The following is a 19,243-nucleotide window of genomic DNA, read 5'->3' as shown; positions in this document are numbered from 1 at the left end:
TTTTTTTTTTTTACTAATCATGCAGCAAATTATAAAGCATAAATAAAGAAACATAGATAAATTTCCCGATATTAGTAGGAACAAACACAGGCAACGCAGACCAATCAAAAATATAAAAAGTTGCCACGACTGTTATTATTAGACAAGTAAATGACATATCAAGCAGAATTATAAAATTAAATTGCGACTGCTAATCAAACTATCGAGAATTAAAGATTGCTGTTTTCTTGTTCTTTATAAAGCACTCAATATATTGTAATTCAGTTGAACACTTTTAAAAGTTCCGACAATAGCAACAGTTCCTGGAAGTACTACAAGAACGAGATGGTACTATGTACGTTAGAACCATTTTACTTAGATTTCATATATGAATACATAAGTATATTCTTTCAGTAGTCTCGATATAGCCACTATCGTACTTGCATCCTTTAATGAAAACTAAAGGATTTATTTCTAGCTTTTGTACTGTCCGCGTAGTTTAAGCCGTAGATATCACACATTCGCTTCTTTACTTTCCTCCGTCCAATCTTTCAGAAATCCACGTTACATATCTGGTTGTTACTGATACACGTACTAATATATGCGTACTTGCATTCTACATCTACATTTATCAGTCTCTAGCAAAATATATTAGTTGATCAACAGTTAGCTTCTACATAGATTCCACATTAGCCCAATGTTTTGTGCTGCTCGGAGTGGTACGTATCAAATTTTTTCTACATTTATATGCACATGTGCGCATCTCGGTATGATTCTCGAACAGCGAAATGTACGTCTGCCTCGGTTTGACGTTTGTGTACATATTCACACATTCGCACATTGCTTTTTCCGTTGTATGTAGGAGTTGCCCCGTGCCTTGCGCCGAGTCAATGGATGGCGAAAGAGGAGAAGAAAAAGAGAGAGAGAGAGAGAGAAGAGACTAGAGGGTCTGCTAGGTTATAACAGGGACTAGAATCGTTACCAGTGCTAGGAATCGAGTGCGCATGTGCGCGGAATCCCCTTTGTTCGCGTGGTGTGTCCAAATTGAGGCGGAGAACCCAAGAGGAGCAAGGAAGCGTGTATGGAAGTGAGAGAGTGTGTATGGCGAATGGAAGGAGGACTGCTCGGTGCTCTCAAAGGAGATCTTCTATCTTACAGTTACTGTTATTATACGTATGTCTGCCTGGCAAAGGTTTCCTAGGTTATAGACTATCTGTAAACAGCGGGCCGTCTCGCGATTATGCGTGAACTTGAATTTAAACGCGAAATTTTCTATTCTGCGAAAGTTATCAATGAGAAGACTTACAATATCGCGTTGAAGCACTATCGTGAACTATCATGAGCTATCATCTCATATAACGAACAGTCAGACTCCAGGAACTCTTAGAGATGTAACTATTACTTGAAGATGTTCGAATGGAAAGGAGGATCAATAAAACTTCACACTCACTAGTAGAGTCATTAATTGTGGCCGTCAGTCATGAGTCAGACAAATCTTCTTGTTAATGGATCCATTAAATTTGAACTTGACAAGTAGGATTATGATATTGAAGATCTCCCGACAACTCACATGAGTCTCATACTTGCCACGATTTGACGAGATGCTAACGGTTTTACCAATATGTACACTTCCGTAAAGGGTTGCCTATATATGATAGAAGAATATAGGTGCGCATGACAAACACATTTAGTCACTGTACGTCGAAGGTTAAACATCTCGGAGCTGTAAAATCCGATGTAACCAGAAAGCCCCGTGACATCTTATCAAACGGGATATCCTGAGTGACGCTATTGGGGTTGCTTGGAAAAAAGTAAAGGAGAGTATCTGTGATGTCGGCCTGTTACTTGTCACTTGTGATGTAAGATAGTTTTACGAGAATTTATTTTATTTTACTTATCGCGTTCAATCTGCTCAAAATTTACTCCGAATCTCTGCTCTTCTACTCCTCTAATGAGTAATAACCCTCTCAACATCACTGCCTTTCTAAACTTACTTTGCATCTCGATCTGTATCTTTCGGAAGCTATGGTGACCCAACGTCGGATGTTCTAAATTGCACGGGCACGACTTTTATTAGCGGAAAGAGACAACCGTGGCATTTGCATGTAATGGCACAGGGGGTGGGTAGTAATGGGATGAGGTGGCGCGGGGAGTGTCGGAAAATATGAGAAAGAGCAGTGCAGGGCGTGAGTATGAGAGAGACACAATAAGGAAAGGGGAGAGGCAGAGAGAGAGAGAGAGAGAGAGAGAAGGAGAGAGATATGGTGGGGACGTAGGGCCATAATTAGAGTCTTAGGGGTTCTACGGGGGGTAGCTGTTCGCGCTGTTGTCCTGCTAGGGCGAAACTGGATACCGTTAGTCAGAATATAGAAGGCGGCAAGCCTGCGTTATGGCCTTTAAAAGGAGGAGAAATGTTCGCTAAAGGCATTCTAATACTTCATTCTTTATTATAAAATTAAAATTTAATCTCGTTTCTCTCGTATCGAGCCTCACCTTCTCAACGAGATTACGCGTATTTCGTGCCTGGCTCTTGGCCGACACATCTATTTTTAAGAGCTGTGGCAGCTAACTACTCTTAGGGATTCCCTGATAAGACAAGTTACGCATAAGGCGTGTAACACAATTAGCACAAGACACATTAATCGATCAACAAAAAGTTTATCGAACGCAATAAAACGTGACTTACATATTTTATTCGATAAGATAAACAAAAATTGTGCGTGCCAGTTGTGTGATACGCACTTATAGGGGATGTACAGTTGGATTCCTTCGATATATAAATGATTTATCGATTTTATGGAAACGTTGTGTATCGTTTATACGTATACACATACATACGTATCTTTATGACCACTCAATTATATCTATGTGCTACCTACGTGCTGGTATTGCGTCCACACGTGATAAGTGTCATCCGCACGCGATAGGTGTCATACTAAATTTAGTGCTTCCAATGATTCCGCAACGGGAACAGCGATTTGCGAAGAAATTGATAATCGCTTGAAATATCGGCACAGCGAATCGGAAAATAGTTGCAATATATTTCGCTGCACTCTTCGTTTCGTGCGCGCTATCAATTTACCCGTGTCTCTTGTGAATCCTCGAAATATGCAAATGTTCGCGCAACTCTCCGTCCAGGGCGCACTTTCTATCAAGGCGCGGTGCGACTGTGCCCTGGACCCTTCTTATAAATTTTCTCGCCGACTTCACAATTTCGTGGGAGATTAGAGCTCTTACTGCCCTGGCGGCACAGTTGGCTGCCGTGTAGGTACGACTCTACACACCGTGAAAGACACCGCCACGGTGCACATCTGGGTACACTCGATCTTGAGGGGCGGGCCAGTGTTGGTACCCCTCGTGTACGCGCGCCAAGCATGTAAGGCGTGTGTGCGTGTGGTAGATACATGCCGGATAATGGGTGGCACCCTTATGGATGGCGTTTGGGTTCCACCGGGAACAATGGAGCGAACTTCCCCCTCTCACCATCCATCCTTGTCGGAATCCTTTATTGCCGCTCGGTGTATACATGAACGCCATACCCTCATATATACATATATATATATATATATATATATATATATATATATATATACACACACACACATATATACACACACATACATATTCTCACCCTCTCCCAACACTCCTTCGGCGTACCTGTGTGTTTCACACACGAGTCTCCAACGAGCTGTCCAACCAATCAGGATTTAAGTCTATTGCCGGCCGTGACGGACGCTACGCAGCGCGATGCCCACGCACACGCGCACGTGTCGTGTGCGCGCGCACCTGTGCATCTAACTTGTGTATGTGGTGGTATTATCTTTCCTAGTTATTTCGCGTACATGCACGAACATTCACGTGCTCTCAAACGAATTATATAGATGGCTGGAGAAATCTCATACTTCCTTCCTATCACGGTTCTCCTAGATAAAACTGAGAGTATTTCGTTTCTTTTTTTCAACAAATAGTAGTAACAATGTATCATTGGTTATGTGACGCGTATTGTGAATTTTTAGCTTTTTCTACATTAAATAAGCAACGATTATAAAAAGAATTTATTATAAAGAGGTTTTTTTTCAATTAAGATTACTGAAAAACTGGCCTGTTTATAATATTTATCTTGATGGTGCTTTGTATCCTTTTATAAATAAATACACGGAAGTCGAATCTAGACAAATAACCAAATAATTATGGGGTGCATGTAAAATTGTTCCTTCTCCAGAATTCTTCAGGAATAAGCTATTTCGGAAACTCGAGTCGACTTTGGTAGACGTGTGTACGGATATATTAAGAAATTAGTCATATGATTCGCAAACTACTCGTAGAGCTCGTATCGCTCTCCTCCGTGTAATAACTGAAGAAGCGATAAATCGTTTCCGCGATGGTTAATGTCAGTGTCAGCTTGGCCACACTATTGGCCATTGATCGGTGCATGAGGGAGATAGCTTCAACTTCTAAATCAGTAGAGGCTCTTCAAGTTATTTTCATAATACCAGAATTATTTTTCTTTCGTTACAACAACGAAATGTGTAGATAAAGAAGATTTCTTAGCACAAGTCATCGTTTGCGATAAGCGCGGTTGCGTTCCAATGAACGCGATTTCATCATAAACGAACTTTACAGTCACGTGCAGACATTTTCGCGCATGTTCGTTTTGATATGTATAAACACGACTTATCAGCATAGTGTTATAAAAATGACGCTCGATATAAAACCGCGTCAAGATTTCAGGGTCGGTAACGTGAAGTGGCAACCGCTTCAAGTGGATTGGACAGTTATTCGTTCCGACTGGATGAAATGGCTGAGAGAGGCAGAGACAGACAGACAGACAGAGAGAGAGAGAAAGAGAGACTGCGGTACCGCAATAGCGACAATAGGGCCAGGTCGTCGTAAATCTAGAGAGGTGATTAAATGTCAACCGCGCGCCTGCTGCGCGCGATTTTGGTTCTTCTCAGCGAACAACGATATGCGGTAGAAAACAATGACACCGTTTTAACGTTCGCTTAGCTCGTTCGATTTTCATCCGTGTATTAATACCTTGGACCGTGGCCTACCCGCTCGAACGTGGCATTCTATCATCCCGTAAAGCAGAACGTGGATGCTCTCGCGCTATGCAGCAGTGCGCTTTCTTTTGCTTAATATGTCGGAGCGAGAATCGTAGCGAGATCGATTTCGGATTTTTGAAAAGCCCGTTCGCCAAATCGAAAAATGTGAACGCGATGCTTCTCGCGTAAGTTAATTCGGAACGATGAAACTCACGACGCAGAAATAATATTCCTTAATGATCGTGTAATTTATGGTCCTAAGGTTGGCTGGATCGGATAATAGCATAAATCTCTTGCTCGTGCGCTTTTTGCGAGGATGTATCGGCAGCGATGGGAATTGCCGTTTCTCTTCAGAGGAAATGTATCAGGAGCACGCTCGAGTAAGCAGCGTGCCGTTTACGGCGGTGCACACTCGTATTATAAAATTGCCCAATTAAGCATTAAGGTTAGCGTTAAAAAAAACGAAGAATTTGCACGTCAAAGCGTCTTATTTAAATTAGCGAGTAGATTTAATCGGCGCCCCCCTTTCGTGTACCGCTTACAATAATTACCTGCGAACAGCAGCTCGCATAAAATTTACATTAATGCATTTCCCGTGGCGGTATCGGCCACGTACTGACGCTTGGCAATAAGCATCGAGAGCAGAACCATTCTCCGGCTGCGGCGGAGAAAAACCTGGCGCGTTATCAGAACGGAAATTATAACATAATCTACAAATTCCCCCGCGTATGCAGCATTTTGCGCGAACATTAACGCGAGTCCCCCGATCAGCCGGACTCTAGCAATTGAATTTTTCGCGTGACTTACGCCTTCGATAACCGCGCCAACCGTGGCGAACCAGCACCGCCCTGGGAGACTCACGGACCGGGTCGCCGCCGTAAAGAGAGGCTCCGAATTTAATGAACGTCAGACGGAGCGTCGATGCGTCTGGTGTGTCTAATGAAACTAAATAATCGCCGGCCAACAACAGGCTTGAATTATCGCTCAACCGGATACCTAGCGACGAGGCGAGATGTGGGCAAGAAAAGTACGGGGATTAGCCGCATAAATCGTCTCCGGAACTGGAACCGCGACGGAATGAACGACGGAGTTATCGTGGGCATTTTTCCTCCTCGGCACTGTCCATCCCTCTCGTTCATCTACATCTCTCTCTCTCTCTCTCTCTCTCTCTCTCTCTCTCTCTCTCTCTTTTGTTTTTTTCAGACTCGCATTCCACCTATGTTCTCTCTCGCTCCTTTAGCATGCCTCCTACTCGGTTCTCCAACTCTGTCGTTCTGGCAGAAGCTGCAGTGACCCGAGACGGCGATCAAGCGAGTCGTGGGTCGTGGCTACGCCGTATCTCCTCTCGCCCCACCTCTCCACTCTCTTCCATCTGGCGAACTGTCTACATTTTTCACCGACTCGAGATTTTATTCGCCCGCAGCGCCGCGAAATTAAGCCGTTTTGAGATATTTATGAATGGATTGGTGAGGGGCTCCGGTCCCTCCGGCAATCGAACAAAGAGAGTTTAGGCCGTAAGGCGACATGCCTAAACGCGAAGAGGCTCGCGATTTGCGGGTGTTGTTAAAGTTAGTTGTCGTGTTGTGGCGACGTCGCGACGCTCTGGAACTTGTCTGATGCGCCTCCGACTACGTGTAGAGCATTTCTCGAGTGACGAACCTTCGCTCGATGTCACGCTACTCTCGCTAAAACGGTTTGTAGCACATTGAATATTTAATGGCGATTGTCGCAGATAACAATAGCAATTTCCTTGCATCACATACTTCTGGAACTAATATCATTCAGTAGAAAATTATGTTTATTACAATTGATCTGATGCAGATAACAGACTATAAAAGTTAATTCACAGTGCTTGACAGCGCGAGGTTACTAACACCACTTGGTGGATGATCTTTCTTGACGCTACGTTAGGATTGTGTTTATATAAAGAAGATTGTGACGGTGGAAGGAGATAGTGTGTTTAGATGAGGATGTCTTCTTTAGAAAGAACACACTCTTGCGGTCACAACTGTGCACTGTTTCTGAAATCTACTCACAGGGTGTCCGAAACAAAGTCAGCTTTATTATTTAACGAACACATTGTGCACGAATATTCATGTTCACTGTTTGCCAGCCATATGAATCGAATGACGTGATGGAAATGATTCGTTGAAATTCAGATACACAGCAGCATCGTATGAAAGCGGGTATTATCTGATGAACTTCCACAATATTCCCTATTATACTCCAAGCTCTGTACTAAAACAGACTTAAAGCAAATATTAAACTTGGTATATGGACGTAATTAGACGCAGGCCTCTGGCCATATTCACGATGGCGTACTTCTGTGTGCGCGTCACACTGTATCGTTCTTGGTGGCAATGGGTCATCAACAGTTAATCGTAATTTATTTGTTTTGGCATCTCATTAACACGAAACGTTAATTAACACTTCATACGATAAACGATATCTACCTTTTATAGCCGTATATGAACCCTTTATGGGACAAACCCAACGATCGCGGAATTTCTCATATGAAAAACAGATTAATTAACTACATGTATTATCCTTTATACTCATAATTTGTAGAAATATTGTGATTTTGGGAAATTCAGGTTTTTACTATTTTTAAATGTGTGTATATCCAACCGAATACATAACCACGCGCACATTACAAGCTAGGTGAGCTTCTATCTCAGCAACTTTATTCTCGCCAAATAAATTCTGGCAACGGCATTAGTTTCTTCGAAATTATTGATAATGCTCGCGCCAGCACTTCGCCGATGGGCCATATTTATGGCGAATGGAGTGGGCGCAATCAAGTTCACCCGTCTTCCAAGACCCGGCGTGGTGGGTTCCTAGGGTCGGTAGGGAGGATGCAAGGAAGGGTTTTCTGGCTGCTGGGCTTGCTCTCGCGTGATATGCCGCCAGCAGGATGGAATGGTTTCCCCTCTGGTTGCCAAGGTAACCTATGTCCCACCCTTCGGGCCTCGGTAACCACCCCGTGGCTGCAGCAGACGTACGTGTGCCAAACTGACGCACACGAGTACTCTAAAAACCGCGTTGATTCCTCCAATACAGACACGACCGGCTTCTACACGCACGCAGATGGAAGTGGGATTCGTGAGTGTGGTCGCTGATTCAGGTACACGCGGGCACACTCACGCAAACCTGGACCGCACTGCCGAGAACGGCCATGCTGAATTCAATATCAGCATTCTCTGCATTCTCCAAGAGTTTTCTGCTCGGTCCGGAGCGATACGTACTTGATGGGTCATCCTGCATCGGAAATTGCGCACGTGCGTGTCATTTGAGTACCCGATCGCTATAGCACGAGCTATCGTTATGACAGAAGATAGAAAATATGGTGCTACTCACTTAAATCTGCCATAGGTAATATCCTCCCTATCTATTAATCTTATTCCTTGATATATCCCACGAGCAGTAAACGAATCATATATAATGATAACGAGTAGTAATACCTGTAATCTAAGTAGAAATTGCGGGTAATCGTGAGTATTCAACAGATAAATATTACAAACAAATATTACATTATAGACTTAATTATTATATGAAATGTCACATTGGATGCTTCCTTTCCACTAAAATTGATTCTTTTGATCAATCCAAAGCTAGTTTTTAATAAGAATTTAAATAAACATTATTTTTATATAGCTTTTTAATTTCTGGTATCAGATATCTCACTACCCAGACAGCACAAATGTAAAAAATCGAGTCATAAGACGTCTTTAGGACGTCTTTAAGACATCTTTAAGACAATACCTTATAAACTTGTCTTAAAGATGTCTTAAAGATGTTTCAAAGACGTCTTGTGACCCGATTTTGGACATTGTACTGTCTGGGTAATTAAACCACGAATTAAATTTTCCTTAAAAGAAAATTTTCCATTTTAAGTAAGAAATAGAGTATTGTCACATATAATAGATGTTATTTTCGATGGATTGCTATAATTTGTTGTGTGTATGGACATGTTCTCCCAAATTTTTTTTTACCAACACAACAATTTCACACTTTTTAACGTGTTATACAACCCTCGCATTCTCATAAAATGATACGTAACAAAAATCTTGCTATCTTTTATTGGTCAGTAGCACACATTTGCTACATCACGAGGTAATAATATGGCCACTCAGCGTCGTTCTGGGAATGATGGTATTATGGCTGTCCACTCTTTGCACTAAGGAACCGGTTCCTTAGCGATCCTCAAAAGAGACGCTCCTTTCCTGTGGCGACAACCGAAAGTGAAGTTATTTTTAAATTGATTGCGAAAATACATTGTCCAGAATTGAACGGTATCGTTATTACATGAAGAAGTCATCTTAAGCATAGTCATACTTATTCTACCAACGTTAATAGGTTATTACTCGTTATTGTTTTTATTTTAAATACATTTAACATGTTTGACATACGAACACGTAAAATTCGATGCGTAACACCGTTTAGTTACGATTAGTCTTTTCTGTCGCAAGAATTCGATTCAGCACAGTCCTCTCCTTTATTTCGCAGGTATGTTTTTTGGTAAGCGATGTTTTTTTACCTGAGTTTTTTATGTTGCGCCGTGAATTTCAATCCTTACCTAAATTCCGTAAAAAACACGAAGTCAGTTTTTTATGTCGTGTCTCCTAGGAAGAAAGCCTAGGCAGGAAGCCAAACGTATAAAACACCACTACAAGAAAAGGGGTTCGTTGTGAGTAATTTACGTGAGAGCTTTTGGGAAACTTTCGTTTTTTTGTCCATCCCTTTTTTAACCCTCGTAACAGGATAGGAGTCGAAAGTACGTCGTTTTTCTCAGAGAGAAAGTGCGAGAGAGAGTTCAGATTTGCGGTGAGATGTGAAAAGTATTCGTTTACCGCAGACAGAGTACTTTTAGTTATAGAAAAATGCTATTGGATTCAACGAAGTAGCCCTTCCGCTTTGCAATGACCGCGTATATGATATAATTTATACTTATTTTTACTGAAATATGGAGTATATATATATGTTATGAAATGTAAATTGTATTTTTTCATATTAAAGGTATCTAGCTTAAAAATTTCTTAATTTCCCTAAATTTCTTAATCTGCCAGTTGGTAGTTTTTATATTACATATAGTACATTATACTTTTATATATGTATATTACATATATACAGTGAATGTAAAAAGTATTCGTACGCCAAGCCTTTGTCAAGACAATCTCTGGTGTACGAATACTTTTTATACTCACTGTATATAGTATATTATATTATTTTGTTTATATTATTTTGTTTTTCTATTTGTACATCAACCTTACAGTTTGCCGTAGAAAAGACATGCTTATTGATAAATTAAATGTGACAATAACTTTTCAAGATACCTAGAAATTATCGAAAGACTTCAAAAATCAGATTTCTTAACATTTTCAGGTCCGAACGGCTGTCCGAGGCGCAGAGGCCGGCAAACGTACACGCGGTTCCAAACATTGGAATTAGAAAAAGAATTTCACTTCAATCACTATTTGACGCGACGACGGCGAATAGAGATTGCGCATGCGCTCTGCCTGACGGAACGACAGATCAAGATCTGGTTCCAGAATCGACGAATGAAGCTAAAGAAGGAGCTGAGGGCAGTGAAAGAGATCAACGAGCAAGCTAGACGCGAGCGCGAGGAGCAAGATATGATGAAGAAGCAGCAGGCAGAGAAACAGGCCAAGTTGCAGCAGGAGCAACAAAGCGCCGCCCTCCAGCATCAGCAGCAGCATCACGTAAGCGGCCTGGACAAAACGCAAAGCGATCTTCTGAAGGCAGTCAGTAAGGTACCCACATAGGATACCTTACTGAGCCGACTCTCTTTCTTTTAAAGGAAGACACAAGAGACTGGAGCGGCCTGGACGAAAACACCGATGCGAAGTAGTTGGTAAGATCGGCATAGAAGACCCCGAGTTCTCCTCCTCTCATCTTCGCGCGCGAAAAAACAGGTACGAAACATCCGACGCGAAGGTTATTGCGATCCTCCTCCTCGAGTCGGTGACACGGTGTACGCGTAGAGAACCTTGCGGATGCGGTCACCGTCAGTTTTGTATCAAGGCAGAAGATAGTGAGAATTGTTTTTTTTCTTTTAAGAGATCTGGAAGATTCAAAAGGAGCGGTATTCTTCTGGGCAAAACACGAAGGTACGACGAATGCCTTGTCGATTTGTTTTTCTTTTTTTCTCTCTTCTTTTTTTTAACGAAGAAAGAAAGAAAGGTAGATTACAGTAGTGAAACTCGAGAAGCATAAAGAACGAACGCACCCCCCCGCCCGCCCTCCGCATATAACTACGTACTTACTTGGCTAGCCCCCGAAGAGCGACGTGGTGCCTGCGCCTCGTATTGGGGGCTCAGCCTGTGACTGATTCCTAGAACATATAATGTATATTGTTAATCGGGTGCTACACAACGAGCCATTGCGATTATAAAGTTATGAACGTACGACTGGCGCGATACTGCCACGGTGAGCCAGCGATTACGTCAGGTCGGTGAGTAGACTAGTTAGAATGGCCACAATTGAAGGATTAATGGCTGAGCGGCCAACTGAGTTATCAGCGACGACACTACGATTAATTGATTGTACCCTCACAGAAAGTGGGAGTAATTAGACCGTGCTGTAGAAGCGGGACCGGCGTACAGTTGCGAGAAACGACGGACGAAGTTGAGGATATAGCTAGTCTTCGATCTGTCGCTTAACCTATTTCGTACGTGCGAATTGGCGAATTGAAGGCTAGCTAGATCCGATCGCGGTTATATACGATGAATTGTCGTACCAGAGGAAAGAGAGAAGCGCGGAGACGCCAGTCGTGCCGCTGTCGAGCGTTTAATCTTCAATATCACGTGGATGTTTCCGCTTCCTCCGTACGGCCACTAAGGGGTATTAGAGAAGGGGCGTAAAATTCGCGACGCCCTCGTTGGAGCAACGAACGTATCTCTCGCGCAGACTTTGGGTGTATCCGACTTTGGGTGTACTCTCTTTGGATATTACGTTACAATTATATAAATAACCGATGTACACGATCATTATCCCCCAAGTCGCTTTTCGTTAGTTGAAGGAATTCAGTATTCGTGGGTGTTTATACTTCTCTCGAACTAGTTAGTTAAATGCTTTGGTGTGTTATCACACGCATAAAGACGATTTTATTGAGATATTCCGAACTTTAACTTTCTGGCAAACGCGTGAACCAGCCGTTGGTCATTCGATTTATTGCAAGTTTTATCTATATGGGGTTTAAAATAAAGGAAAATTTGACTTTGTTTTACTTGGAATATTATCTGGCCTTATATAATATTGCACAATAATGCACTCAATATGTTACGGAATAATCCTTTCTTGAACCATCTCTGTCAGTGCGGTAGCTCGGCTCAGCAACAAAAAAGAAAGATATAAGTTTACTAAGAGAAATAAAATGCGCATTTAGTTTGGTTACTTCGACACGTCAATTTGGACAAATAACAGAAAATGAAATATTTAATGAATAAAGTGACAAATTATTTTATATCCAACACTGTAAAAATTTAGGGTATTTATTTTTTTACCAGTGCGAGTAAAAGTACTATCCTATCATGAGCAATAAAATGTCGTTGAATTCACGAACTTTGCCCAACAATTAAAAAAAAAAAAAAAGGACGCGAATATCGTCATCCAAAGGCAAACGATATTCACCTACTAAATAACGAGATAACGAGTCGTGAACATACCAAATGTTAGATTTCAAGCGTATATCTTTCTTAATATTGCTTAATATTTGTGAAACGGACGGTAATAACTGTACAATATACACTTGAACTTGGTCAAGATCTCGACAAAGAGTAATTATCTCGATCATCTTGCCGTGTTAATGAGCAAAATTACACATTTACGTCAGCATACAGTTATAATCAATTTATCATTATTGTAACAGGATGCACATTAATCTGCAGTGATGCAAAATTAATGTGAATTGTTCAGTTTGCTAAAAGAAAGCTCCTCGATTTATAATTTGTACAACTATTTGGAATTAAACTAATTATCGTTATGCAATTTCCAATTATCATTGTTGGCATTTTATTGAAAATCGCAGATTATCGATATTAGATATTTTTGGCTTAAACATTGGCTTTCATGAGAACGAGCGCTGAAACGCGGCAAAAATAAGATACACGGAGACACAACCGTACATTCTCATACGAGAAACACGAGACACACCACCGGACGAGTATCTCACTCTTAGTACATTAAATACGTAATTTGGTGTCAGGGTAGACCTTTCCATAGATATAGAACCCGTTGTTGGTATTACTTACTTAGAGTTCGTAAAAAAAAAAGAAGGTAAACACATGAAAAGAAATAACTTCGAGATATATAAATTATTACCTAATTATTTTTTTCTCTCCATGTTAGCGCGATCAGTGCATAGATCTTGATTGCTTATCGCAAAATTCCCCATCCAATTTTATGCTGAGCATAAATCGTTATTTCTAATTATATCTATAGAGTATTATATTGTAAGGATCGCCACTGAAGTGCAGTGCATTTATTTGCTATTGATTTGAAACGCTTTGAAAGCAAAATCAAAATTACTGAGAAGGCGCAAAAATTATATATTCATTTATACACATATATATTTATAACCGATTCTCTCTTTAATTTGAGCAGGTATCAAGGAAATTGAGATATATTATGCGTGAGATATAAATGAAATTCATAATTTTCTTTTAATTAACGTCAGGATCTATGGCATGGATCGCTTAGTACGCCTATTACGACGTAAAATCATATTGTACACAATACCATATTATATATTATTAAAAGTAATAAGTATATATTATTATATATAAATATATATGAACAAAGAAAAGAAATCTGTTGTACCGTGCACCGAGGCAGAATTTTTTGCTAGCGCGGTAAGGTTTTAGAATACGTATAAACAAGTACGTAAATTGAGGGAGAAAAGGAAACCTTGTTAATCTAACTCAATGAGAGAAGCATAATAGTGACGATCAACTCCAAATAGACGTCCGTAAATCAAAGCAAAAGGAAAAAAAAACAAATCTATATAAACGGAAGGAGGAGAAACGTATTCGTATTTAGTACCTTACCGCTAATTACCTAAACTAAAAATATTACTATAAATAATATTCCCATACGTAACGTAATGATTAAGCTGCGCATGCGAATTCGTACACGATGTATTCACGTAAATATCTCCCCACATAGCGAAGTACCTACCTGCATACCGTAAACATAATGATGTTTTAACGTGTAATGTGCAAAACGAAAACGAATGGAGTAGAACATAATATATGCGTGCGTACGTACGGTGAAACAGTCTTGCAAAAATTAGATTCGAATAAAAGAGTGAGAGAGAGAGAGAGATAGAGAGAGAGAGAGAGCATTCGCGGAAATATGGTCGCACTTACGGGAGGTAAATACTCGGCACAAATGGTTAAAATGCTTAAGGAATATGCTTTAAATTGTGTTATCTTCCAGTAGAAAATTGATACAGCCTCCTGGGGCGTTATAACGGCGCGTCTCGCATTGGCCATCATGTATGATCGCGTTAGTTAAAGGAAAGCACCAACACAGACATGTTATTTTGTTTTTAGATATAATTTAACTGAAAGCTCAAAATCGAAATTAATAGTTGCAGATACGTACTACAGATTTTTTCTTCTATCGTGTGTTATTGTAGTTTCTATGATATTATTTGTAATTTTTAAACGAACGCTTTTTGTTTATAAAGTGAAGAAAATTCGGGGTCTGAGAAATTAGGCTTCGAAACCGACATATCTACTAAAAAGTACGGAATATAATAAAAATATGGAGTAATCAATTGTTAAATTATGTAAAATTATTAATACATTTCAACATATAAAATATACGTAAAAATTACATTTAAAATAATATTATTTTTGTATTTTCGTTTTATTATTGGATCTTTTTTGTTTTATTATTGGGTCAGATTGGTTTGATTTTGTGCCTTTTTGAATGGTAAATCAGGCATCTTCTACAATTATATCAGAACATTAACAAATGATCAACAACATCGATCATTTAATCGATGATCAATTTTTTTCCAATATTACAACAAAGTCATATGTTCTTCAAAATCGAGCTAAATTTTTTTACTGATCCCATATTTACGAAAGGCTCAAAGCACAATAATAGATTGTAGGGTTAGATTAGGTTAGGTTATGCTGAATTGCAAAGAGTGTATTGTTATATTAAGGTTATGTTGATCGCGGAACACACCGAGAGGTATGTCGGTTTAAAGCCAGACTGAATCTTCCAAACCGCACCGTCGAGGTAGCAATAATGATAACGATGAAAATGGAACAGTTTTAAAAAGCCACAATCGCATAGAATAGTTCAATATTATCATGATACTTACCGCTGTTTAAAATATGCCGAAGAAAGTTAACTTTTGAACTTCACGAATTCGATAAAAGCTGATTTGACGTATAAAACGAGTAAGTAATACATGAATTATAGATTCTGAGTTGTGCTACACTAAATTATCCTAAATATACTACGTTTATATCAATTTTGATAAAGTGTATCGTTTAATTTCGGATAAATAGGGGTATGTCATTTTTGAAGGCGTCAGCATAGGCGTCTTTTCTCTGTTAATTATTGATGATTGTAATTGTAAATTGTAGAGTATTGACCGTGATATTTCGGTAATAATGGTAATGAGTATTTATATATGCCAACATTAATTGAAAATTGTATAGATTAATATCGATGTAAAATTATATTAATCCCGCGACTAAACTCGTCATATTTTCGTTTGTATTCTTATCTTGAGTTTTGTAATCGTTTGCGAAAGCTATACGATTGTTGAACTCGCAGGTTTCGGCAAATTGTGCAATTGGACGTTTGTACCTATTATCTGTTGTTCTTGTACATACATGACTACGCGCGTACTACAATGTCTGTCACTTATCGACATAACCTCCATATGTCGGACCATATTTCACGCCAGCGCTCGCGGTCTAGGCATATAGATATACAAAAAATATTATTGGACAACAAAGCATAGTTGTATATCGGTTCCAATCCACGTAATCAGTTCTCACGTAAACAGTAGACGAATCATTCTGTTGTAAATTTTGTGACCGTAGCCCGAGGATCTTTCGGTTGTCCTGTCGGAATGTTGAAGTATGATCGCGCCCTAAACTTATTCCGGCTCACTGTATACGGAACAAAGATATCGTAGAATCGGAGAAAAAAAGAGAGGGAACGCATTTGACGCGGTTAGCCCCGAGAATCGGTGTATCTATTTGTAGAAAAGCTTTATACATGACTCTATTTACGAACTATTATTATTATTATTATTATTATTATTATTATTAATGAGTTATTATCATTATTGCTTAGTTATGTTTTGATGTTATAATTACGGACAACGTTAATTATTCATGACGCGGCAGCAGCGAGTACTGCGGCGATGACGGCGCCGATACGTCCGACAAATTAGAGATATACGTAATGCGCGTAATAATAATTAATTATTATTATACTTAGTCCGAGGAGTTTGTATAATACGGGGTGGTGAGATTTACGGCGGCCGTATTAGTTTCTACTTATGATACATTAAGTCTTAATTAGTAGTGTGGTGGTGTGTGGCGAATAAAGCGAATGACATCGACATGTATGAAGGTCGCGCGGGTGTTTTTGCGCGTGTACGTCAGGCGTCGACCGCGGACGACTTGAGAAACGGATCGACGATGAGGATCGGTATCATTCTCTTTTCTATGTGCCATTTCTACGATATTCTCTTCAAAAATGTCTCGAGAAAATTGCCTCAATTGATTGATCGCGTGGCTTTCTGTTTCTTCTTCCTTTTTTTTTCTTATCTCAAAGAGAATTCCAAGAAAAGATTGTTCGGGCTGTTAAACAATTATCTTGAGGTCGTTCTGTTAAATTCTTAGAACACGACTTGTTTCGTATTTTGTACAATGTGTATACGAGTAACTTTATAAAAACGATTAACTTGTTTTGAAATTCGAAGTGTCGGTGGGAGAAACACGTTGAGAGTATGTAACCGGTAATGTAATTCGCGGTACTTCCTGCGAATCTCACGCGAACTGAGTGTAGTTGGTGTGTTTCGATCGATGAAAACGGTCCCTTCTCAAATCTTTCGCACGGGTCGGGAAAAGAAATCTAGGGATATAAGACGAAAACTTTAGACTAAAAATTGTGCGGGCGCCGTCCACATATGAAGCTTTCTCTCGGCTTATCTCTAAGCTAGCTACAGCAACTATATGGTTATAGAATATTATGCTATAAATAATTGACGCGTAATCATATCATATAACTTTCATAACGCTTCCCCTCATTCCTCCCCTCCTCTCCCCCTCCTTTCTCCTTCGAGATTCTACCCCATTCTCTTTCTCCCTTCCCTTGTCCCTTCCCACTTCTCTGTCGTTTATTCATTCTGATCTTATCATTATCGTAGATGTACTATATCACATTGATAGTACCGATTAGATATAGTTACGGAAAAGTTGAACAAGCACACAGTGTATTAGTAGTACAACATTGCCCGACTTGCCAAACTCGCGTACACGTATTTCTTGAATTCGCGTGGCCACGGCCGATTCGTCGGCGTTCAAGCAAAAAGAAGAAAAAAGAAAGAACACTTGAATCTCCAAACAACACCTTCTCTACCTTCCACCTTCCTGCTCCCCTTTCCCCAATTCCCGCGCGAGGACTTCTCTTATCCGAATTAAGAAATGTAAAACAAACACTAGAGTGTGGCTCAAACATTGGTAAAATGATATAGTAACATTTAGTATGTGAGTATGACTGACGAGTGATTCAGCACACGGATAAAAGGCTTGCTTGTACGCGCGAGAGTAATGATGAGAGTAAGACGAGAATGCAAGTGTGAGTGAACAGAGAGAGAGAGAGAGAGAGAGAGAGAGAGAGAGAGAGAGAAAGAGCGAGAGAAAGACAGAGATCGTGAGCGAGAGATATTCAGCGTCGTACTATTTTTAAGTAAATGCGAATCTGATGGCAAAATCGAAATTATTCTTCGCGATGTGCACGTTCTGTTTGAAAGGAAGAAAAGAAAAAGAAGAAGAAAAAGATGATATTTACGAAACGAACAGCCGAATCTAACGGAACGCAGAATCGAGTTGAGAAAAAAAAATTGTTTGTTATATTTTCTTTATCTATAGATGTCATTGTTTATTTATGAACTGTTTATTTTACGTATTTTTTCGTATATTTGTTTTTTGTTAATGTGAAAAGAGAGGTACTGACGAATTTTTTTTTTTTTTATAATAGCTTAGTGTGAATATCGCTTATCGTCTCTATTGTTTCGACGCGTATTATATAGATATATTATAGAGATTTTTATAATATTGCGTATTTTCTCGAAAGACGATGACACTGTTGCGTACCACAATATCCGAACACGACAAGCACGAACGTTTCGTTCAGATATATCCCGTGTGTGTGGTCGCTGATGAGAAATTAATTCTAGTCTTCTTGTTTGACACAAAAAGACGCTGATGATTTGATGTCGGTACGAAACACTTTCGTTGTCTTTTGGCACATAACTGGTTGTATTATACTTATTAAATTTGTTTGTTCAACCTGTGTATTAGTGAATCGTGTGTTCGGTTAGCGTGTACACAAACCTGGGCACTTAAGATCGGAATCGAATGTGAGCATTCCCGAATTATATACATATATATTTATATATTAACTGTTGAATGTGGATTGTCATTTGGGATCACTTCAAACGATGTTAAGTAACGTTTACCTACTTGAAACGTTTCTTTCTTCTCTTTTTTGTTTGCAAAAAAATACTGATATTCTGATCGCGCACGTAACGCCAAATGCGAACGTCTGATTGTCGAAGATAAGCAGAAATTGAACGGACACATGCAGCGCTAAATGCGCGGTCAGAATATGCGGAATACCGTTGTTGTCGGCGTTGTTATTATTTCCGGTAATTGTTTGCCGTGACATTGCTCACAGCTGGTTCCTCAAAGTGATAGGCGAATCAGTTTTGTATACATTTTAAGTGTTATCTTTATTGGCAGCTGTCCTACTTCGCACGTGTGTTTCGAATTCCTTTTTTTATGATCTTTTGCATGGCAGCTCCGCGCCTTCTGTTCGACGCGAAGATAATAGTTTCCTTTGTTGCTCGTGACGCTCGTTGCGCGACAAAACATGGAGAAATCCGATGCAAAATGCTGCTCATCGTTGCTCGTAACATCGACGGATTTTCTCATTCT

General features: G+C 39.8%; 1 protein-coding gene across 4 annotated transcripts in view; it reads left to right on the top strand.

The window, feature by feature from the left end:
• LOC116840938 (homeobox protein abdominal-A homolog) overlaps positions 1 to 18,601 on the top strand; it is a 32,613-nt gene extending 14,012 nt beyond the window's left edge. The window contains exons 3-5 of one of the 4 annotated variants that reach the window (XR_004377448.1): positions 10,407 to 10,744; positions 10,843 to 10,957; positions 11,103 to 18,601. Coding sequence is in view for 2 of the 4 variants with exons in the window: in XM_032808299.1 (XP_032664190.1) it covers positions 10,407 to 10,807 (401 nt within the window). In the remaining 2 variants the exon portion in view is untranslated. Of the gene's footprint in view, positions 1 to 10,406 lie in introns of all 4 variants that reach the window. The other 3 variants (XR_004377447.1, XM_032808300.1, XM_032808299.1) reach the window with 3 other exon arrangements.
• The last annotated feature ends 642 nt before the right edge of the window (positions 18,602 to 19,243 follow it).

This window comes from Odontomachus brunneus, unplaced genomic scaffold, assembly GCF_010583005.1.
Source record: "Odontomachus brunneus isolate Ranch 3 - 2012 unplaced genomic scaffold, Obru_v1 Obru_scaffold_013, whole genome shotgun sequence".
Classification (NCBI taxonomy): Eukaryota; Metazoa; Arthropoda; class Insecta; order Hymenoptera; family Formicidae; genus Odontomachus; species Odontomachus brunneus.
Note: the sequence above shows the minus strand (reverse complement) of the source record. Positions and strands in the feature narration are given on the sequence as shown.